Here is a 23,826-nt window from a genome sequence, read left to right on the forward strand (position 1 = left end):
AGGTGAATGTGATATACGCGCGTGTGTTTGTTTATAGCAGGGTTTCCCGCAGCACTTTACAGTTAAGGCGGCCGCCTAAGCAACACACGCCTGCCGCCTTAACTACGTTGAAATGAATTTGTATTTTCAGAATCTGTAACAGCTAGAGATAGTGCTAATCCGTCTGGTGTAGAAAGTAGTAACGCTACTGTAATTTACAGTACCAATGTATCCAAATTTGAAATGAAAATGGCCTAGTTCTTCGTGTGCATTGTCTTGTTCGGACGGTTGTTTATATTTTAGTTTATTGTTATTAATTGTATTATTGTGTGTGTGTGTGTGTGTGTGTGTGTGTGTGTCTTTTTTAACACAACCTTAAGTTTTGTTGCAGGCACAAATAAACTATTGTATGACAGGCAAGTCGGTGTTATAATTTTAGTGACCATAATGTGTAATAGGTTTCATCTATACATCCGTCTTTTACACTAAGAGCACAGAGGGAACAGATTTCTGGAGGCCTGAGGAAAGTGGTTCCCCCTTGTATATTACAGTCTGGCCCAACCTCTGGCCATTTATAAAGCAATACAGTGCTGCTGGTGGTGTATGCTACTGTGATCCTTATGTAAAACAAGTTTCATCTGTACACCAGACACCAGTCTTTTACACTTAGAACACAGGGGGAACATATTTCCCTGGCCTGAGGAAAGTGGTTCCCCCCTGGGAATTTCAGGATTTCTCTCTTTTTGGCTGTTACATTAGCCACGTGGGTCCCGTTATCGGCCGTTCAACCACTTTCAAAAGACTAACGTCAAGTTTGAAGATGTGCAAGACATAAACTACTACACACATGGACGGCGGCAGCCGGCAAGGTGTGGCTTGGTTGGGCTACAACATGACAGAAAATCGTTTATTCAATATTGTGTATGTATTAACATTGAAATTCAGACATTGATTTGAGCCCCATGACTGTATGGATTACTTAAATTGTGTTGCAAATAATCTAGACCCATGTCAGAATGTCAAAATGCAATAACACAAGAATTTACAGTTTGGGACAAGTCAAGTTCAGTCTGGGACGGTTAATTTTGCAATTCGAGACGGTACTATGAGGAAAAAAGTTAGTTGCGAACCCTTTTTTTCAAAACATTTTTCAAACGTTTAGAAAACATTTTTGCTAAAACCTTTTTATTTACTTTCCTAAACTTTTTTTCGAAAATATTTCTTCATAAACAGTAAAAGCTTTGAAGCACAATGTATAAATACAATGTTTTGTACAGTGTATCCAACTGTATTTAACATTATTGGATTGCAACTTCCTTGTTATAAGATGCAGTGCAAACTGACAAAGCATCATTACATTTAGTGTGAGCCCGGTATTTATCAATGCGTTTGTTTAATAATAATAATAATTCTCGGTGATTATTAAGGGTTGATCACATGAGTGGGTCTAGTTTCCTTGGAGCGTCCTGTCAACCAACCACGTGACGCAGCTATCTGGTGTGTCAGTGGAAAAGAAACAGGTAAATTCCGAGTCTCTCGCTTATTGTCTGCGCGAGTCGGTTCGGTGTATTTCCTCAGCTTGGTGTATGAACTGAGGGTTTAGGGGATTTACTTCGTCGAAATCCGTCAAGGAGGTCGACAAAGAGACCACTTGGTCGGTTGTATAGCAGAATATCTGACAATCGCCTAGGTTTCTGGTCAGTATATCGACTGTTATTTATTTTCTTTTTCTGGGCCTACTGCAGGCCTACCTTGGGCCTCGGGTTCTTGTGTTACGCTATAGCTCTTCTATTGCGTCTCTGAAGCAGAGAGCACGTTGGTGGGTGGGTGATGCGAATTCATACTTCAATTATATAATGCATAAAGCTATCATTCGTGTGGGTTGACAATGCGCTTTTCAACATACAATACTATTTTGTATAAACGGAGCATGTCGACAAGTTTACTTTTTAAGAAATTAGGTTACTGCTAGCTGCTAATACTTAGCTAGGCTAGCCAGCTCCTGCTGGCCGGTTAGACCCTAACTTCCTAGCTACCACCACCACTCACTAGACACGAGCTAACGTTAGCTGTAAGTCACAGGCTGCTCGCCATGAGGTGAGATTGTGAGAAACGGAAGCTCATTTAGGGCTTCGAAGAGTTTGAACACGGTGTCCTCAAATGTTTATACTATTGATGGCTCTAATTGAACTATGTGGTCGCTCGATTTGCATGCAGAGATAGTTAATCTTTTTTGATATGTCGTTACTGCGGTTTGTACAAAACATCCCTTTTTACGTAATGTCAGCTAAAAGCTAATTGGTCGCCTAGCTAGTTAGTTTGTTTCTACTTGTCTAGCTAAACAAGGTACCATGTAATACTTTGATGGAGGTAGCTAGCTAGCAGTGGGTGTGTATGGGCATTGTTGGCTAACTACCGTCGGGTTAAAACCGAACCTCGATTCATCAGCTTCATATATTGGTCTGAACTAATTCAAAATCGAAGAAAATCTAACTGTCAGATGTGTAGTTACAGTACAGTAGATCATCTACTACTTGTGCACATATTTTACCAGTGTAGAGCTACCCAACCAAGACTAGTTTCATCCTCGTAATTAGCTAGCTAGCTGGGTGCATGTGACTGAAGCTTTTCATCTCAAAATGTCAGCCACCGCAATAAATGGTCGACACATCCGTCAGTAGTTTAACGTTTAATAAGGAGGTTCCATAAAGACAACACAAAGCTTGTGAAGTTCATAGCTTTAGTCCAGGTAACCTTACTTCCCGGGTTAAACCCCGCGTGAAATGTGATAAAGGTTTGTCCAAACAGCTCGTGGTGAGGGCACAGTACTTCTGCCACTCCTTAAGTAAGCATCAGTTCCTCGGTTGTTGGTTACCACCGAGTTGTTAACTGCCATTTTACCAGAAAGTAACATTATCAATTTTCACAGATGTACCACAGAGACCACATTTTCTGTCAACGACTTCTTTTTGCAACTGATTACACATTGATGAAATCATATTCAACTTAATCTTTTCCTGTTATTTTATCTCTTGACAGGTGTTATTTCTTTGTAAATACTGTTATTTGTATATACTGTAAATGATGACATCGGTGGGTGGAAATCGAGCCCGGGGCAGCTGGGAGCAGACACAGGGCCAGACACAGAGTCACACACAGCAGAAGCAGAGGCCTCAGGTAACCCTACCTCCTGACTCACATCCACACATCTACCTTTATGAGGTTCTCTGAAGTTCTAAGATTGTATAGGCCTTACTGCCTGAGTAGAAGACACACAAGGATATTTTACCTTGTCAGCCAGTTGTGCCTTGAACCATCTATACTACCAAGATTTTTGCAGAGCTTAAATGATATGAATCTAAATTTGAGCACTTTGGGTCTGTTGTCTTTAAAATAAGTACTGTAATTGAGATTGATGTAAGGGAGACCCATAAATGTAAAGTGATCTTAGAAGCTGATCTAATTGTCCCTCCCAGGCCACCGCTGAGCAGATCCGACTCGCGCAGATGATTTCGGACCACAATGATGCTGACTTTGAAGAGAAGGTCAAGCAGGTGAGTTTTTTGTGCATCCTGCATTTTTGCGACAACCTACTATGTTAGCTTAGATGGGCTTGTCTGATCCAATCATGCACTGTTATGCACTTTTAAGTCCACCGTGGTAGGGCCGATTCTGGGACCAGGTATAGTTGCCAGTCACACTCACCATCTACTCACTTCACCCTGCACAGCTGATTGACATCACAGGCAAGGACCAGGATGAGTCTATGATTGCTCTGCACGACTGTAATGGGGATGTGAACAGAGCCATCAACGTGCTGCTGGAGGGCAGCCCAGACACTGTGAGTATGACCTCTGTGGGGTGGTTGTGGGGCGCTTATTGGCACACCCCCAAAGGCTCAGAGTAAACTAGGTTACTACCCATGTAGGGCCATGCTAGTGCACTACCAGAACAATTCGCTATACCTCTGATCCTCAGGACTCCTGGGAGATGGTGGGGAAGAAGAAAGGTGTGTCGGGCCCCAAAGAGTCTGGTCAGGCGGAGGTGGGGGAAGAGGGCAAGGAGAACCGGGAGAGAGGAGGAGAAAGGGATGTGGCCCGTCGTCGAGGTGGGGTCCCGCGTCGCGGCCGTGGAGCCAGCAGGGGCCGAGAGTGTGAGGAGAACGTCACATGACTTTATAGTTTCAGCCTTTCTCTTGTTGATGAGACCATATCAGTATCATCACATAACTGAGGATTATGTCTGTGAAGTGAATAAGTACAATTTCTAACATGCTCCTCTCTCAGTCCGTGGTCAGGAAAATGGACTTGATGGAAGCAAGGCTGCTGGGATTGCGGGCCGGGGCACAGAGAGAGGCCGCAGGGGAAGAGGCAGAGGAAGAGGTAACTTATTTATATTTACAAGCTCAACAGCTACACTGCAGCTGATGTGTGTTTTTAAAACCAGAAGCCTTTAAGTTAATGAAGGAGAGCAGTGAGGAAATGGCTTGAGGGGCGGGGTGAATTTGCTTCCATCTCTTCCCAGGAGGTGCTGGAAGGCGAGGGGGCAGGTTCTCAGCGCAGGGCATGGGGTAAGTGAACACCTGTGCTCCTGTGGCACCAGAGGGGCCTTATGCTCCCTCTTACCTGTTGCCATGGTCACCAGAGAGCAGGACCCCCCCCCCCAGCCCATTGTTATCCGTAATCCACATGGGGGAGGGATGTGCATCAACCAATCAAATAAAAGCATGTGGGTTGAGTACAGCCCTTATGTAACTCAATCCTCAGTGAGAGAACAGGTCTCAAACTACTGCTTCTCAGCCCATAGTCAAATATTGATAGACCCATTTCATGTGGTCTTGTGTTAGTAGGGGGGGGTTTCAGATGGGTGAAAGGGGGTCTAACGTGCTCTCTGTCTCTGGCATATGGTGTGTTCTTGTCTTTTGGGGCACTAGGTTTGTTTGTTTTGCGTGCGTGTGCGTGCAGTTGTCATAACGTAGAGTATTTTACCTAAACCTGGTCACTGAGTGCCCTTGATATCATCACCAAGGAAGTGTTTGGATTTACTTTCAGACAGTATTCATTGGACAACTCGCAAGCGGTTATTTAAACCTCCTGCACCAATGAGTAAATTAAATCTGAATTCAATTAGACAAATGTATGTATGCTGCTAGGCTGGTGCCTGTATTTCTATGCCTCCCCTGCGTTTTTGAAGATCCTTTTCTTTAAGAACAACTGAAACAGCCAATCAGTTGGAGCCAGGGGGTTGTGACCTCATTGTTCAGATTCTGAACAAAAAATTTCAGATTTTATTTTGGTACAAGATTGCATACCAGCCAAATGTAAAAGAGCATGTTTCAGGATAAAAAGTTTTACTCAAAGAATAATGACTTTAATAATTAAATCACCTCCTTGTACTTACTACTAGTTGGTTGATCTAATTCTTTTTAACGGTTTCATTTATTGCCTATTGGGTGTAACAGGTTGCAATTTAGTCATTAATCGAGACACAGATTTAAGCCATAAGACCATCAATCTTAGAGCTGGTTGAATGGAAAAACTCACTGGAGGCATAAAAATACTGGACACATTGTGGTTGGTGATGATGGTTTCATTGACTATGGTTTGGGCTGTCGCTGGGGTTGAGCTGGGTGCTAAGATGGCCCCCTTCAGAGGGGCCTGCAGGGGGTGAAGCTTCTTCAGGGACAAGCCAGCTTCCCATATTCACCTTTCTGAAAGTAAAAAACAAGGATTTATGTCCAAAGCACCTGGTTTAGTGTGTCGAGTGTTGCGCACTGAGGACTGGGGCTTTGACTGTGATGGATCATGGGAAAGATGAACCTCTGTTAGGATGCATCAGATGAGCCTCCCCACGTGTTTGTTCGTAGCTTCCACTGTCGGCGCTTAAAGTAACAAGTGGACACAAGCCCTCCTACTGTTGTCCCAATGGTTTCCTAGACAAATCACAGTACTGGAAATGGGAGAGGGTCAGTGTTTGTGCTAGAAACAGCAACGTGTGTGCGTGTGTGTGTACTGGTAAGTTTGGCTTGGTCTGGATTAGCGACTAACCTTGAGTGGTGCACATAGGCTTGCTGTGACGGGGACGAGACGGCTCCTGTGTGTGTGTGTCCAGGACGTCCCTCTTTGTGGACGTGGCTTCTGCTGCTGTTCCTGTGTGGCCTCTGGAGCCCCTGTTTGCATGTGCGTGGTGTGCGTTTTGGTTCCTAACTGCTTTCCTTCTGATGATCAGCTGCAAGTGTAATTCAGTACCGGTTCCCTGTTCAGTTTGATGAGCGTGCTGTTTGGTTGCGGGGTTCCTCTCACGGGAAAACCTGTTTGCACACCTGTAGAGCGTGTCACTGCCTTTACAATGTAGCGTCCACCGATGGTTTGTGTGTGCGTTTCAGACTGTTAGTGTTGCAGTGACGTTATAATATCCTTGCATGTAATCCCCCACCCCCCTTACATTATTAGTAGTCTTGTCATTCTCACGTACATTGCATCCCCCACTGTCCCCCCTGTTGTGCTGCTTGTAATCGTTGCTGTTGTTTTTCCTCTAAAGCCAGATTGATAAGGGGCCCAGATATGATTTTTCAGGAGACGAGAGGTGAGTGCTCCGCCACTGGCGTGTCAAGTGTGTGAATCTTGCTTTCTGTGTGTTGGGGATGAGAGGGAGGGGGGGGGGTCTGTATATGCCACCACAGAGAAGGGAGGATGTAGAATGATTGGAGTGTCAGGGCCAGAGAAGGGGGCTTTACCTTTTGGTCACCTGATATGGAGAGATGAAGGAGATATGTTTTTGAACTTTTGCGTGTGCAAAAGGTTGAAAGAGGGTGTGTTATTTCTATAAAGATATTTTCCTACGTAATAGTGTGATGAAGCCATGTCTCAGTGCCGCGCCAGCCTCGAGTGGGACCTCCCGCGCACACTCGTATGCCAGGAAAACAGCGCTCGATAAATCCTCCTTTCCGCTTGTTCCTCATCTTTTCATTCCAGCTTCCCCCCCCCCTCCCCTGTCCTTTGGACGAGCAGAAATCTGTGCCCCCCCCCCCTCCACTCTCCCCTCTGTCTTATCTGATCTCTCTCTGACTTCTACCACTAGTTGAGCACCTAACGCTGGTGAGATGCTCCTGTTGCTACGCAGAGAGTGTAGGAGTTCAACCGTGCCCCCTTCTCTTCTAGAACGTTCAACCCCGCAGACTACGCCGAGCCGGCCCAGACGGAAGACGGCTACGGAGGGGGAAGCACCTGGAACAACACGGGCAGCGTCGAGCCAGATGAAGGAGCCGGTAAGTCTTACAAACATCCCGCCCCCAGCCTCCCAAGCCCTAATGCATCATTGATCCATTCAAAATTCGATCTGCGTAGAGTGAAGGCTTCCGCGTTCTGTGTGCCGAATGGATTGTTTTGCGATTATGATATTGGAAGTAGGCGCCTCGTCACTGTTAAATTGCCCACTGAGGCGACGGCTCGGTCGGCCGAGATGTTGGCCCCTAATGTCTTCAGAGGAGCCCGTGGAACCAGGCTCGCAGCCCAGTAGGATCTCAGTCACTGGCCAGTGGTCTGTCTGAGCCTCCCACTGCATGTGGGCTGGAACCCACTTTGACAGAAGATGACCAACAAATATAAGGCAATGGAGTGAACAATCGAATGATTCTGAGGGGAAGGAACTCCATCCTGTACGCTCTCAGCCCTCCCGATGCCAGGCTCCCTTGTGATGTGGAATTTCTATTTTGCTCAAGAAAACCAAGTGTAAACGGGGCTTCATGTACATGAGAAGTGTCCTCACCTCCCCCACTGGCCAATGCCCTATGGTAGAGCAGTTGAAGTCGTCTAGCTCCTCTGCTAACATCTCGTCTGCTCTTCTCTCTCTCCCTCCCATCCCCCCCTCCTCACCTCCAAAGGGCTGGAGTATTCTTCTGCGGGTGAGGGAACAAATTACCAGCCCAAGTTTGAATCGGCTCCGGGTAAGAGTGAGTCCCCCTTCTTCTGTTTTGATTTCTGCACACACATCCCCCCCCCCCTCTCTCTGGTTTAGAACATCTACTTGCCTCCTACTCTACTGTGTTGAAGGAGCCGTTCTTCCTCTCCTAGGTGCCTGGAGGTCGGCCACAGACGAGTGGGGCACCGAGGACTGGAACGAGGACGTAAGCATCTCCGCCCTGAAACTCACAAACGCACCATTTGATTAGGCTTTATTGAGAGAAATCCAACCTTGGATAAGCTCTTGCCTAGTTTTAATAAACTCCAAAAGGGATCTTTGTGACTGTGTGCTACTGCCAATCAATCTCTCTCTGTCTTCAGCTGTCAGAGACCAAGATATTCACAGCCTCCAGTGTAGCATCCATGCCCCTCCCCCAGGAGAACGTCACCATCACTGCTGGACAAAGGTACTTGGGACACCCCCCATCCCCCACCCCCTCCTCATATAGGCCGGTCCCATATAACAGAAGAAACATACCTGTTAGCACACGTTTGCTGACTTGCAGCCAACAACATCTGACGTGTCAACGTCAACCTTCTAAAAAGCACACGCTGTATTGGGTGATGGAAGGTTCAGCCATGTCTGAAGGCAGTATGTGATGTGTGAGCGCTGGTGCCCCCCTGCAGGATCGACCTGGCGGTGCTGCTGGGGAAGACTCCCCCGTCCTCTTCCTCTGAGGCCGAGAACCCCCCGCTGGAGGCTGCCCAGCCTCCCCCCCTCTCCCAGTCTCTGGTCTTCAGCAACTCCAAACAGGGGGGCTCTCTGTCGCAGCCCCCCTCCGGCACTCCTTACAGCCAGCACAGCATGGTGAGGAGGCTCTCAGAAACATTTAGCAAGTTGACACTGGGGTGTCAGTCTCTGCTTTGTACACCGCCAGACCTAACCCAAAGTTTATTACTTGTTGTGGGAACCTTTTTACTGCTGGAGGTTTCGACGAGCTGTTGTGTTTTTACGTGTCACCTCTGATTCCAGTTTAACGACCACTTTAAGACCACTACCACCACTGTCGGGGTAATCCCTCACTGGCAGATACCTTACAACTTCCCCTTCTTGTCCCTGTCCCCAGGTCAGCATGCTGAGCAAGGGCTACGGGGAGGTGGGGGACCCTAAAGGGGGCTGTACAGGGACCACCAGCGGCTCCCAGTTCCTGGAGCAGTTCAAGACTGCCCAGGCTCTGGCCCAGCTGGCCGCCCAGCACTCCCAGGCTGGAGCCCCCAACACGACCACCTCCTCCTGGGACACCAGCCCTGCCGCGCTGGGGCAGTATGGTGAGAAGACTTCTCATATATTGAACGTAAGAATGCATTTGTCCAGCTCCACTCTTACAACCCCCTTGCTTCCTCATCCAGATTTAAAGGCCCAGGCTGAGCCTGTAGTCCACGCCCCCTTCACCAAGCGCCAGCCCTACCAGCCCACCACATCCACCCCCTCCATGATAGATGCCTTCCTGCAGAACAAAGACGTGCCCCCTTCTTCCTCCTCCTCCGCGTCCCTGTCTCATCAGACCGCGCCCTCGTCCCACATGGCGCCGGCCTCCTCCGCCGGCCTCCCCAAGATGGCGCCCGTTCCCTCGCTCGGCCAGCAGGTGTCGCCCGGCTCGTCCGACGCCCAGGGCTCCAGCCCGCTGCCTCTGCAGCAGCACAAACTCAAACAGCAGAAGAAGAGGACCTCCATCACCTCCAAGGTAGCCGCTCTCACCCGGTCAGAGAACAGTGAATGCTGCTGCTCATAGCTGGGTCGTCTGGACATGAAATGGTCACAAGCATTTCCAGGGAGGCGTCCAAACATTCATCAGTACTCGTCACCCAACTCCTTTTTGGGGGCTCTAAACTTTGTAACCTTTTTTATTTTTTCCTTCTCATGATGTACTGATGATGATCTCCCACCTGTTCACCTCAGATCCCTGCTCTGGCGGTTGAGATGCCCGGCTCTGCAGACATCTCGGGCCTCAACCTGCAGTTCGGCGCTCTGCAGTTCGGCGCTGAACCAGCGCTGCCCGAGTACGACGCTCCGCCCGTCACCACCTCCGCGCCCGGCAACCAGGTTCCAAACAGTCTGTACACTAGCCCCAACAGGTGAGCTCCCAGCTCTACAGCACGCTAGGCGGGCACGCTAGGACGGCACGCTAGGACGGCACGCTAGGAGAGCACGCTAGGAGAGCACGCTAGGACGGCACGCTAGGAGGGCACGCTAGGAGAGCACGCTAGGAGAGCACGCTAGGAGGGCACGCTAGGACGGCACGCTAGGAGGGCACGCTAGGAGGGCACGCTAGGAGAGCACGCTAGGAGAGCAAGCTAGGAAATACCTGGGGGGGTTCAGACAGGTTTACACCACCAAACTTAATTAAAAAGCTTTCTACTGGAGAACCTCTATCTAGAAACGATGTACCCATCCCCCCCCTCTGTCCTCCAGCGAGTCGACGGCTGCTCTCTCCAACCCTGGTCAGATAGACATGTACGACCAGAGAGCCCAGGCTCAAGCACGCCGCTACCCCCCCCCCCACCTCCTCCTCCCCACAGAAGGACCTGCAGGCCAAGGTGAGGCTCCCTTCACCACCTCCTTCATGTCTCACTCACTTGTCTGCTCGCCCGGGCTCATCCTCTTACTATTTGAATCAAACCTGCGGTTACGTGAGTCATTTGTACTTATTACTTTCATTCATTGCTCTCTCTTTTCTGCTCTTTTAACATCTGAATTTCCCCCACCGGAGGATTAATACTTGTATTTTATAACCAAGGCCTAAATTGTCTTGTTCTGCTAGTGAAGTAGGATTTTTTTGCTCATTAATTTTCTTGGGGATTTTTCTTTGTGTGAACTTTTGTTAAATGGCCTGTTGGCATGGAAACATTCACCAATGTCCTGTCGCCTGTTTTTACAGAACGGATTCAGTTCTATCCAGATGACGCAGTCTGTGGAAGGTTTGTCATTCTACTTCTGTGGCTACTTCAAGCTATCTGTCAATTATAGACTGTTCTCTAGCTGTTTAATTGGATTGGCATTAATCCCAGAATTCTCCCTTCTACTTCTCCTCCCGCCCCTTTTCTGTCTTTCTATTCCCCCCCCCCCTCTCTGTCTCTATCACTTCAGCTGCAGCAGGCTCTGCAGTGTCAGTGAAGTCGGCCTCTGATTCGACCGTGCCAGCGTCAGTCTCCAGCATGAACGACGGAGGCTCAGGACCCGCCTCTCTGCTGAGCACATCCAATCAGACGTCCCTCAGTGTTCTGGGGCACAACGAAGACCTGCCTCCGAGCTCCATGCCTCCGCCTCAGCACAGCAAGTGAGAACGCAGCATGTTCAAACACTCTGGTCCCACTGTGTTGAAGTGCTTGTCGGTTGGTTCTTTGGAATGGACCCGAATGTTCCGTTGGCTGATTTGTTCCTTTTTCTTCCCTCCAGTTCTCTACCTACACAACAAAATAGTATTTCTCAGTCATCAGGGCGCACATCAAATTCTAGTTTACTGGTGAGTAGTGGGTGTTTGCATTTTCCATGATGAGGGGAAGCAGAAGTCTTTTTAGAATCTCGTCACCATCATGGAAATGACTCTTATTTCCTCATACTGACGCCTTACTTTCCCCCCTGTCCCGTGCCGCTCCCCAGCACCAGGGCGTCGACGGCGACTCCAGCCTGCACTCGTCCTCCTTCCCCTCGTCCGTGTCGGCGGTGGCCTCCTCCTCCATCCCCCCCCTCTCCTCCTGCTCCTCGGTGACGGCGGCGGTGGCGCATGTGTCCCTGGGCGGGGCGCCTGCCTCCTCCGTGTGCAGCGTGTCGTCGCCCTCGGGCATGGGGCCCGTCAGTAACCTGGCCATGGGCCTCAGCGCGCCCTCCATCGCCTCCATGGGCCCCACCGCCGCCTCCACGGCCTCCTCCGTCCCCTCCTCGCGCGGCTCCGCTGTCTCCTCAGGTGGGGCTCGGGGAGAGACAGGCTGGCTGGGGGGGTGGGGGGTGACTTGGTAGGATGATGCCTTTATTTTGAAAAATCGTCCTTCATGCGTTTTTGTGTCCTCGCAGGGAAAGCACCTCCAAACCTGCCCCCTGGAGTGCCCCCTCTGCTGCCCAACCCTTACATCATGGCCCCGGGACTGCTGCATGCCTACCCTGTAAGTTCACCCGCAGTCTAGGCGGCGTTTCTCAGTTCTAACGGAAGCCCGTTCGCTCATTCATTTCATCCCTGTTCCTCTCAGCCTCAGATGTATGGCTATGATGACCTGCAGATGCTGCAGACCAGAATACCACTGGTGAGTCCAAGCAATGAAGACACATTTTAGTATGCACTCTTGGGGAGGAGGGGAGAATGACAGGCCGTCCACCTTTTTGAAATAAACATCCTGGAATTCTATTTCTACTCTCAGGAATGTTTCTTTTTTTTTCCTCTCCTTTTTCTTTCTCAGGATTACTACAGCATCCCGTTTGCTACCAACCCAACAGCACTGACTGGTAGAGAGGGCAGCTTGACCAGCAACCCTTACTCCGGTGAGCCCCCGCCTCTTGCCCCCCCCCCTCCACACTCACTGTGGGGCTGTGTTGCATACTTGGTCGATGCCTTTTGACAAAGCACCGCAGTTGACCCTGGCCTGCTCCTCTGTGGGGAAACGGGGTCAGTGTGTGCTACATAACGAGAGCAGCTGCCACCAGATCTAGTCAGGCCTTCGTCACCGTGGCTGACTAAAACTGATAAGCTGCTACAGTTTGTCTTTGGCTCATTTAACCCCATCAAATGTTCTTCCATCTTCTTCAACTTTATGGCGAAAGATGAAAATATCTCGTTTGTACAGCCTCTCTTACTCCCCCCCCCCCCCCCCCCCCCCCCCTCCCATTTTAGGCGACTATCTCGTTTGTACAGCCTCTCTTACTCACCCCCCCCCCCCCCCCTCCCATTTTAGGCGACTTATCGAAGTTTGGCCGCGGCGACGCGTCCTCCCCGTCCCCCTCCACCACGCTGGCCCAGACGCAGCAGAACCAGAGCCAGAGCCACCACAGCGCCCAGCAGCCCTTCCTCAACCCGGCGCTGCCCCCCGGCTACAGCTACACCAGCCTGCCCTACTACACCGGTGTGCCCGGGCTGCCCAACACCTTCCAATACGGCCCTGCCATGTTCCCAGTAAGCGCCAGTCTGCCACTTACTCAGTCTTGGGGGGGAGACCACCGACTAGCTCCGTGTTTCACAATGCAGAGGAGGAGGAGGAAGTGGTTTGGAAGCTGTGATGGCGACGTAACGCTGATGCGTGCAGGGAACCCCAGGGTTGTTTCTCTGTAGACGTGCCTGCGTGTGTGTGTCTGAGACACAGTGTGTGTGTGTGACACGGTGTGTGTGTGTGACACAGTGTGTGTGTGTGACTGTGTGTGTGTGTCTGAGACACAGTGTGTGTGTGTGACAGTGTGTGTGTGTGTGTGTGGCCGTAGAGCAGTTCTGACCCGTGCGTGACCCCCCAGGTGGCTCCTACCTCATCCAAGCAGCACGGTGTGAACGTCGGCGCCTCGGCTACGCCGTTTCAGCAGAACGCCGGCTACGGTTCCCACGGATACAGCACCGGTGAGACACACCGCCACATTACACGTCGGCTGTACAAAGCGGCAGCTGATTCAGGTTCATGGATCAGCAACGGATGCCCCCCCAACCTAAAACCATCCACTGAAACATATGGGGGAAAAAACGATGACCACGATTTGTCCTCAATCCGCTGTCCTTTGTGTATTTTTGTTTAGGTTGTACCTGAGTGAGTGAGGAAAGGTGGACTTGAGTTATGTCCTCTTGTTTAATGTTGGGGGAGGGCGGGGGGGTGGTCGTCTGTTGCTATCTAGTATTCGACTGCTTCTGCTCATCAAGCAACAGGAGTTCAGCTCAGCTTCTCCCTTCACTCAGTCTCTCTCAGTGGTCATCAGAAACCTCTCTCTCTCTCTCTCAACACCAACTGAGTGCTCATTCTTCTCTCCTCTCCAAGGATCCCCTGCCTCCTTTTATTATTTTATTTTTTCATCCATGCGTCAGCCCATCATCCAGTGTGCCCCTCATCGCTTGCACGCGTTCTCCTCCTGCGGTTCACAATGCACCTCTATCCTCTTAAGTCTGCACCACTCGCTGCTTCCTGCTTCTGCCCCACCCACCCACCACACGTGTCCGACGTGCCCTCCCCCTGCCTGCCCCGCCCCCCTCCTCCACCTACCCATCCGACTCCCCTCTCCTCCCCCCGCCTGGTGTGTCTAACGCTGTGGGCTGCGGCTGTGTGTCTGACTGTTGCAGGCTATGAGGATATGGGCCAGGCTTCGGGGAGTGGGGATTTCTGTAAGGGTGGATACGGCACTGCCGTGGCCGCCGCCGCTTCCGCGCAAAACAAGCCAGCCAGCTCTGTCACCGGGCCAGGAGTCGGTGAGTGCCGCCACATGCCAAACCTACCCCTCCCCCTCCTTTTGTCCTCCCATCACCTCCTCGCTCCATCCATCCTCTCCTTCATCGCTGCTCACCACGTCTGAGCAGAGCCCCAATCCCGACGGCCATCATGCAGACCTCCTGCAGAGGGCCCCCCAGGCCTACTCACCACCTGCCACCACCAAGTACAATAAAACCCCTCAGATGGAGCTGAAAGCCCTTTTTTTCTTTTCCTTTTTTCGCCTCTTAAACTGGCCTGGTCTGGTGTGCAAGTCAGTGGAGGTGTCCTTAGCCTCTCGCAGGTGTTGCGTAGCCCTGGGTGTTCCTCGCCATTCTCTGTGCTGCTTGCGCTCCCCTCCTGTGGTGCTGTCGCCTCAGTGTTCATCTCTCAGATGTCCCTGTGTGGTTGGCCTTTTGTGGGTGAAACGGGCGACACGGAAGCCCAATGCTTAGGATAGTTGCTGCTTGCTTACTTCCCTACATTGAGACTACAATGCTAGCTGGTGTTGTGGCTGGGAATCCAGTCTGTAGTGGCCTGGTGTGTCTGCTCTGGAGCACATGACCCTGTGCTGCGTCTTCATGGCTAAACAAGACTGTGCACTAAAGCAGGGGCTATCAAACTTCTGGGGGCCAGGGACCCCTTAAAGGGGGAGAACATTTTCCAAGGCCCCCCCCCCCCCCCCCCCCATAACCCTAACACGCATTCAGCATACCTTTTGTGCTCTTAAATGGACATTGCTTGTTTTATTGGTGAAAATGGTCCCCATCTGTAGATTTTTTTTTTTTCACTTTGTAGTGATACAGCACAATTTCATAATTTATGGCAAATTATTTCGCGGACCACCTGGATATGGTTCGCAGACCCCACTTTGAGAACCATTATATGAAAGGATGGAGGTCAGCTCAACACCAAACAAGACTCTGGCCTTCATCATGCTCAAAACTGACACGGCTACATAATTCTCTTTTCTTCCAACGTTTTTCTCCACCACCATCCTCTCATGCCGTCATCAAGCAATGTGCTCCCTGAGAGCATTTTAACGCTGTAGAATGTTTGGTAACCTACTAAGAGATCTAGAATTTCCCAGTGCCCATCACAGATGGCTGTGACTCGGTGGATGGAGTCACACTGGGGTTTCCCTGTGGCTCTGGCAGGGGCTTCCCTGTGTCAGTCTAGCAGGGATTGATTGGTAGATGTCCTGTTGTGACGCAATGTACTCCATCTGTCCTCTACGCAGGAGTTTCAGTGACATCCAGCAACACGGGAGTACCAGACATTTCAGGGTCCGTTTACACAAAGACACAGGTAGGAAGGAACTTGGACATTGATTTCAAACTACATATTTGTATATTTTTGGGGTGGTTGTGGAGGGTTGGTCAAGGATAATTTGGCAGCAGCTGGAGTAGTTTACATGCCACCCGGTGAATGTTTTACAATGTTAACTAATAAGGCTTCCTCCTGTCTTTTAGTCGTTTGAGAAGCAGGGTTTCCACGCTGGCACGCCAACCGCTTCCTTCAGCCTGCCCTCGGCCCTGGGCAGCGGGGGGCCCATCAACCCCCCCGCCGGGGCTGGCTACGCCCCGGCACCCTTCATGCACATTCTAGCTCCGCACCAGCAGCCCCACTCCCAGATTCTGCACCACCACCTGCAGCAGGATGGACAGGTACCACACACTGGGTTCCATCTTGTTCCCTATGCAGCTACACCCATCCCATGCATTTTATAGCAAAAACATTTGTAGTGTGTGATGGATACAACAGGCCTCCTCACTGTATTTCCTTCTCTGGCTTCTCTCTCTCCAACTAGAGTGGCACTGGACAGCGCAGCCAGAACGCATCCATTCAACAGAAGTCCCAGATCAACAAGACTGCCTATGGCAGCTACAACTGGGGAGCCAACTAACACGCATCATCCCAGCTCTGTGTCCCGAAGTCTGATCGGAAAAGAGGGGGTCCTTCCTTTCCTTTGTGTGGTCTCCACATAACCCCTCTTTCTCCCACTAAAATCCCATCCCCTGCTCTCTGGGCTCAGCATACCTGCAGTACCAACCACCTCCACTGTGTCGATAAGGAGCTCTGTAAAGCAGTGATGGGGTTAGGGTAAGGGACAGTCTTAATGGAGAGGTCTGCAGCAAAATGGTTATATTTAACCATCAAGATGATGATTATGATTGAGTGTTTGGAATTTGTACCGTGGTCAGCTCCTCTTCCCCCCCCCCCCCCCTCCCTTTCTCTGTTGTATGTAACATAGAGCTGTTTTCTAAAGGAATATGTATTTGGTTGGTCCTTTCTGTTCCTTTCCTTAGATTTTTTTACTGATGGACAGGAAGGAAGGTGGGGGACAGGCTTGTTTTCTTTTTCTGAACCCCCCCCCCTCCCCCCAGACATCTCATTTGTATCACCCTAACCGAATACTCCAAATAATTTCAGTTCCCTGTTGAGTTTTTACAATATTTTAGTTCCATGGAAGATTTCTCTAAATTGGCAGAAGAGTTGTGAAGTTTATTTTTTACCAAATATATATATATATATAAAGATGTATAATGCGAGCGCACTAGCTTGACATATGTGCAGAGTGTGTGTTTTTGTGTGTGAGTGCGTGTGTATGTATATACTAGGAGGCCTTGGGTGTGTACTGCTTCTCTTGTTACTGCCAAACAGATCAGTCAGGTACATGCCCCTCAGTTATCTCATCTTATGTCATAGTAGTTCCCATTTCTGAAGTTAAGTTACATGTTATGCAGTAAATCGTCACAGTAAATGGCATGACATGAAAGGCCAATACACACCCGTCACCTTCCTCCCTGTTGAAGTTCAAGTTAATTTTCTAAGCCCCCCCCCCCCTCCCCCCGAACACACTTCACCCTGTGGTCACCTGTCCCCCATTATATTGTAAGCAGCATTGAATACCGAGGGAAAGAATTGTACCATGGGTTTTTGTCAGTGATTTTTCTTTTTTGTACTGTGCGTTTTAAAGAGAATTTAAATGGATAAACTTGTCTTGTACATATATAAAATACACAAGTACTGTAGTCCTTGTTTGTTCAGTTGCTTTCCCCTACCCCTTTCTCAAAACCTCACAGACTTGTTAGCATTTTTTGTTTCATGTTTTTTATTTTGTAAAAATATAAATATTAAGGAAATAAAAAGGAAAAAGACATTTTCATCATTTTGGATGTGAATGTCTTTTTTTAAGAAACTTTATTTTTGTATCATGTGCTTGTAAATAGAGCAGTGTCCTTTTGATTCTGTATTTAGGTTTACACTCATGCCCTGGCTTGGTCCATGGACTGTCCTTTGTCTCATTCCATGGGAGAAAAGTCACCAAGTTTGTCATCGAGGTCTTCTGAGGGAGAGGGTCCAGGGAGGGAAGGTTGTGTTGTCCTAAGGTAGTTGACTGGAGGTTCAGCAGTATCAAATAAAACTCAAAACACCCTGATTGTTTCTCTACTCATCTGCATGTGGATGTTTTCCTTTTTTTTTATCCATCAGTAAAGCTAACTACAGTTCATGAGTTTATAATCTGGCAGTTGGTTAAGCCTAAAATGCCAGTCCCCAAGGACGAGAATATCGTTGTAGCTTTGTTCCATTTGTGTTTCAGACATTATCCACTTTTGTTTTACTTTCACTTAAGGTGATATATATATATACACCATGATTTTATATTGCCATGTTGTTGGATGACTTATTCACACGAGCTTCTGGTCCCTAAAGCTTAGCAATATTGGCACAGAATTAAGAATGGAGAAAATATCAGAATCTTTTTTTACGTTGTTTATTAGGTGACAAGTACAGATATATAAAAAAAAAAAACGACATTTATCAAGTAATGTCTGAGTGCCCCAATCTGGGAACAAAAATGCTCACCCTCTTTAGTGGATGGCTGAGACGGAATACAGAAAATAAACTGGATGCGCATGATCTATGAAAGTGCTTCTATACTCTTTGGATCTATTACGTTTTTTTACGACTGGTTACGTCATTTACAGCGAAACGTCTAGTACTTTACGCTATTGATGACATGTCACCGGTCTTCGACTTGTCATGGTAGAGTTTTACCCAGTATCTTCAGAAACTATAAATGAGTGTATTTGATTTATTTCGAGGATTTTTTGGAGTACCTGGAGGTCACTATCGTGGGGAGGGCCGAAGGTTGGTTACAATGAAGCCAGCTAACGCTAGCTAGCTAGTTTGAGTATTAGCAATCTAGCTGGCTAGTAGTACTAATAATACACAACTGCCATACCAAAACGTTATTTAGAAGACATTACAAGATTGTAATAGCTGCTGTGGTACAGTAGCTATGTGCTAGTTTTCAATATTTTATTAGGTATTACGTAGTTTCATTAAGTCAAGCTGACGTGGATGTTGCAGTTGGCCCTGTTGTTCATGGCTAATCTCAACAGGGACCCCTTCTTTGATGGCATGACCCATGACGATGATGATGACGAAGAGGATGATGAAGATGGTGGATTCTACCATGATGATTTCAGGGGAGCTCAGCAGGACCCGTTTGACGATGCCTGGAGGTTTGGGTTCAGCTTTGGCCCCAATGGTATGAGGATGGATGAGCCACAGGTGTTCGGCGAAGTCTTCAGACAGATGGAGGAGATCTTCTCTCAGTTGGGTGGCTTGGACAGACAGCATGGGGCGGATAATTTTGGTAGGATAATTACCCTTTTCTAGTTACAGTCTCAGAACATAAGTTATTCAACCTTGAGCTTCTTTCATCCAGCTGATAAAGTAATACTGCTTTTTGACTGGAAAATGACACTTTTGTTCCTAATCACTTTCTTCTATCCTTCCCGCTGTTCCATGTCAGGTTTCCCCAGTATTCAGTCGCCTCCACCCCAGGACACGCCAGGAAGAGGGGGTAGCTCTAGTGGGAACACCCTAAGAGACTTCATGCTGAAGTCCTCTGATGACGCCCCACAACGGCCCCCCTCAGGACCACCACGAGAACCCAGGAATGACGACAACCCCCCTTCTGGGTCCCCACACTACCCCAGCACACCGTTCAAGCAATGGACACCATTCTCTAAGGTACAGGAGGTTAAATGTGTACTCAGATGTCCTGACTGTAGATTAAAGCTTCCGTTTGAAAAACTGCTTTTCTTGATGGACTCACTCCCGGTAATGTTATTTACTATATATTTTAGCTCTTGAATTCATTAACCAGGTTCCCTCTTGTCCCTCAGTTTAATGACAGATGGAGAGGGGGACCGCAGGGAGCTCAAGAGGAGAGGAAAGAAGATAGAGGTAGATACATGACATTCTTACCCTCCCAATTGTAGCAACAATAAGTAAACTTATTTTGTATGTATTTTTTCTGTTTATGACAAGGCTGTACAACCATAGCCTGGCTCTGCCCTCCGACGTACTTCCGCTCAATTTGGATTTTGCTTCTGTACTAGGTCTGTGATTTCAGTGCATCAGTTGGTTAGAAACAATTTTTTTGTAGGTCCAATCAGCGAACAGAGGGAGTGGCTGAGAAAGATGACGTTGATGTTGTCCGACTAGTTTGAGTTGTAGTTCAGGAATGGCGGCGGAGAAAGATGCGAGCGAAGGTATTCTGCGGTTGTGGCAACACTGCCGAATATCCAAACGTTAAAGCCGGAGCAAGAACAATCCTTGCTGAGTTTTGTTGGGGGTCATGATGTTATGGCCCTCCTCCCCACGGGGTTCAGGGAAAAGTTTGGCTAAGGGAGTTGGCTAAGGCGAACACTAGCGATTGGTTATGGCAGATCAGAGTGGCTCTGGGCAAATCCAATAGTTTTAAACTTCAACAGAGTACCCGCCTTCAAGGAAGTTAACGCCTTGTCAATGGAGCGATCCCAGACCCTCTGTACAAATTAAATGTACGAGGGTCTAGTTAGGACCAGGCTAGTTCAACCCTGATTTTGAGAATCTACCATCATGTAGGTCAGAGGTCGCCAACCTGTCGATCGCGATCGACGTGTCAATCTCGGAGACTTTCCCTGTCGATCTCCAAAATAATTTCAGAAATACTGATCTCCGACTAATTCATGAACGCGGAGGATTCTTAAACTGAACGCGCGTTCTCTTGTACCTGGATTTGCATATTGGCCTGTGCGTGTTGCAAAGCAATTCACCGACAGAATAAATGGGCGTTTTTTCCCGAAGACGACCTTTGAGAGACCTGCTATCCCAGGATACCTGTGGGCGTGGTTGCCGTTGGTTTGTTTATTTACCCGGCCGTGTTGTCCACATAGTGTTAGCAAGCATGGCAGAGGCACCACGAAAGAGGGCGAAAAACTACAGTTTCCATCATGAATGGGAGGAGGAATTCATCTTTACCTTGGTAAAAGACAAGAGTGTGTGTATGTTGTGCCACCAGCCACAGGCACTGTCTAAGCGAGGGAATTTGGAGCGGCACCACAACACTAACCATCCGAAATTCAAAGACTGCTATCCACCAAAGAGCGCAATCCGCGCCAAAAAAGTTCAGGAGCTGAAAGTGGAGTTGAAGGCTCAACAGTCGCTTTTCTCACAACCTACGTCTCAAAGTAAGGCTACAACAGTGACACGAAGGATCGAGTTACTGTCGGATAACGTTGGTCAACAGGTGTTGGAGGACTTGTCACTCTGTGAATATTTTTCACTGCAGTTTGATGAATCGCTGGATGTAATGGACACGGCTCAGCTTGTTGTATTTGTCAGAATGGCTTTCCAGGACTTTACAACAAAGGAGGACTTCCTCACTCTTCTCCAATTAAAAGAGAGAACGAGAGGTGAGGATATTTACAACGTTTTTAAAAGCTATGTCCGTGAAAAGAACATCCCCATTCAGAAACTGGTGGCAATCACTACCGATGGGGCACCGGCAATGTGCGGTGTGCACGCTGGTTTTATAGCACTGTGCCGTAATGATCCGGATTTCCCCGACTTCATGAAGTATCACTGTGTGATTCATCAGCAAGCCTTGGCTGGGAAAGTTGTGGACTTTTCTCATGTCATGTCACTGGTGGTCAAAGTGGTAAACTCGATTCGAGCAAAAGCGCTTCAGCATCGCTTATTCAAGGCGTTATTGGATGAGCTCGATTCGGCGTATGGAGACCTGCTTCTGCATGCTGATGTCAGGTGGTTGAGTCGCGGAAAAGTGCTGCAGCGATTTGTTGACTTGCTGCCTGAGATTAAGACGTTTCTGTCGAAAAGGAACGAGGAGCACAAGGAACTTTCAACGGATGCGTGGCTACTGGACCTGGGGTTTCTGACGGACCTAACCGGAAAACTGAACTCGCTCAACCACGAACTCCAGGGAAAAGACCGGCACCTCCTCCACATGATCAGCGCAGTGAATGCGTTCAAGGCCAAACTCTGTGTCTGGACCACGAATCTGAGGAAAGGGACGCTGACACACTTTACAAACCTGGAAAAAATGTCACAGTCCATCAAAGACTCTTCTGACTTTCACCCTGAGCAGTACTGTGTGCACCTGGACAAACTGGCAGCGGAGTTCAGTCGACGTTTTGGTGAGTTAGAAATCATGAAGGATATTGCTGCATTTCTTTCAAACCCATTCCTGCCTATTAATACAGAGGAGGTTGCAGACCAATTCGAGAAAGCATTTGCTTTGCCAAGTGGAGTGGACATGGAGATGCTTGATTTGCAAAATGACATTGAGCTGAAAGCCAGGTCAAGGGACAGTGACTTTTGGGGACTTGTCAGCCGAGAGAAGTTTCCTCTCCTCAGTGCATGTGCACTAAAAGTGAGTGCCTACTTTGGATCGACCTACCTCTGTGAAATGGCATTTTCACAGATGAAAATCACCAAATCCAAGTACAGGAGCCGGCTTACTGACAGACACCTCACAGACTGCCTCAGACTGGCTGTCTCTGCTTATGAGCCAAACTACAAGGCACTCACAGACAGTGTTCAGTCACAGCCATCACACTGACTTGTCACATGAGAAATTTGTCAGTGTTGTGTTGTAACTTCAGTTTATAAATAAAACCGTTCATATCCAGCCTGCTCATTGCAAAAGTGTTTTTTCTTGTTCATATTGTTCACAAAGTGTTTGATTTCATTCAATTACAATAAGGCCAAATATAAAGTTAAGTTGTAAGTTCAGTCTGGAGTCTGTTCTGTCTCTCAACGCCTCAATAGGTAGATCTTCGGGTCACCAAGGCAAAGGTCGGTGATCTTTGGCCTAAAAAGGTTGGTGACCACTGATGTAGGTGTTTTACCTACACCAGCTGTAACAAACATGATTCCGTTTGTCAGTCAAATAGTTATTAGAATCAAGTGTGCTGGATTGACATTGGAATTTAAACCTACAGAATGGTAGCTCTCCTGGAACAGGGTTCGGCAGCCCTGGTGTAAGGTTTATCTCTCATTCAAATCTCTCATTCAAACAGACCTGGACTCGCAAGTCTCCTCTGGAGGGCTGGATCAGATCCTAACTCCTCCACCAACTCGCACCCCCAGCCAGCCCAAAAGCCGCTCCTTCTTCCAGTCAGTAACCGTCACCAAGGTGGTAAAGCCTGATGGGGTAAGATTTTGATCAACATTGAAATGCAATGTTGAAACAAGTTGTCTCTACTATCTAATGCTGTTTTGGTATTTTTTGAACAAATGCATCATGTTATTTTTATCATGGCAGTTAATAGGCAGTATGAGTTTAAAGGAAGTCGTTGTGCTTGATGGTGTTTGCTGTGTTTGGCAGAGTGTGGAGGAGAGACGCACAGTCAGAGATGGCCAGGGGAACGAGGAGACCACTGTGACCCGCTCAGGGGGTCCAGGCAGTGTGGAGGGAACTCAGGATCATCCTAGACCTCATCTACCTGGTAAGTACCTAGCCTTAAAGCAACAGCACAACATGATTTATGGATTTATTCTTCTTCAATTGTGTCTTTTTTTTCTAAACCCCCTTTTCATTATCCACAGGTGACCAACATCCCTTTTCAAGTATGCAGGATGATATTTCTTTGTTTTCAAAGTTCTTTGGAGGCTTCAAGGGGTAAAAGGAAGCTGTGGATTGTGAACTTGAGAAAATATAAAATCTTGCAAGGATTTTCTGTTTTTGGCTTGTGTGTGATGTTAATGTTTAGTTAGATGTTATAAATTCAGTAAGGCTTGAATCAAACCAGATGTTTATATTGTCTCTTATTAGGTCAACGATGTGTTGAGAATGACTGCCGAACATCACAGATATTCTTATGTAGAGATGTATGTGACAGTGGTATTCACTTCTGATCGCCAAATGGGAAGTTTAGCAGCTAATCACTGCTGATGATGCAGTTACCAACACGCAACAAAAGCCATTAGTACTAGGTTGTTCACAGTACACATTTATTTTTGTAACATTATTTAGATCTTGCTCTTTGACCAATAAAGAAGCTTAATATATTTAAATGTGTGTTGTTTATTTTTTTTGCACACCATCCTCTAAATATTTCAGAACATGAAGTCCAATAAAGGAATAAAGTGTACACTTCAAGATTAAGTCTTTTGTCATTAAAGATAAACTTTCAGCTCCTAAATAATAAATGCTGCA

General features: G+C 48.1%; 2 protein-coding genes across 2 annotated transcripts; both read left to right on the plus strand.

Annotated features, from left to right (window-relative positions):
• The first annotated feature begins 1,505 nt into the window (after positions 1 to 1,505).
• On the plus strand, positions 1,506 to 17,513 carry ubap2l (ubiquitin associated protein 2-like). The gene is given in 31 exon segments (XM_047018873.1): positions 1,506 to 1,676; positions 3,019 to 3,156; positions 3,456 to 3,533; positions 3,710 to 3,820; positions 3,958 to 4,132; positions 4,266 to 4,361; positions 4,504 to 4,549; positions 6,520 to 6,564; positions 7,140 to 7,246; positions 7,862 to 7,924; positions 8,052 to 8,104; positions 8,262 to 8,347; positions 8,568 to 8,748; positions 9,008 to 9,209; positions 9,291 to 9,625; positions 9,841 to 10,016; positions 10,354 to 10,432; positions 10,434 to 10,478; positions 10,820 to 10,859; positions 11,029 to 11,218; positions 11,338 to 11,404; positions 11,542 to 11,845; positions 11,953 to 12,041; positions 12,126 to 12,179; positions 12,333 to 12,414; positions 12,825 to 13,042; positions 13,375 to 13,474; positions 14,183 to 14,308; positions 15,547 to 15,614; positions 15,779 to 15,973; positions 16,117 to 17,513. Coding segments are annotated over 30 exon segments (3,603 nt in total). The 5' UTR covers positions 1,506 to 1,676; positions 3,019 to 3,060; the 3' UTR covers positions 16,213 to 17,513.
• Positions 17,514 to 18,270: 757 nt separating this feature from the next.
• hax1 (HCLS1 associated protein X-1) lies at positions 18,271 to 23,678 on the plus strand. Its single transcript, XM_047018879.1, has 7 exons — positions 18,271 to 18,461; positions 18,716 to 18,972; positions 19,132 to 19,352; positions 19,508 to 19,568; positions 22,688 to 22,821; positions 22,996 to 23,116; positions 23,217 to 23,678. The coding sequence occupies exons 1-7, from the start codon at positions 18,391 to 18,393 to the stop codon at positions 23,291 to 23,293; spliced, it is 942 nt and encodes a 313-aa protein (XP_046874835.1). The 5' UTR covers positions 18,271 to 18,390; the 3' UTR covers positions 23,294 to 23,678.
• Positions 23,679 to 23,826: the final 148 nt, after the last annotated feature.

Source organism: Hypomesus transpacificus, chromosome 4, assembly GCF_021917145.1.
Source record: "Hypomesus transpacificus isolate Combined female chromosome 4, fHypTra1, whole genome shotgun sequence".
NCBI classification, from domain to species: domain Eukaryota; kingdom Metazoa; phylum Chordata; class Actinopteri; order Osmeriformes; family Osmeridae; genus Hypomesus; species Hypomesus transpacificus.

Coding starts and splice junctions, on each gene's coding strand:
- hax1 (XM_047018879.1), top strand. CDS start 18,391: ATGAGTGTATTTGATTTATTTCGAGGATTTTTTGGAGTACCTGGAGGT. Junction 19,569..22,687: donor GGAGAGGAAAGAAGATAGAG/GTAGATACATGA, acceptor TCATTCAAACAG/ACCTGGACTCGCAAGTCTCC. Junction 23,117..23,216: donor TCCTAGACCTCATCTACCTG/GTAAGTACCTAG, acceptor CATTATCCACAG/GTGACCAACATCCCTTTTCA.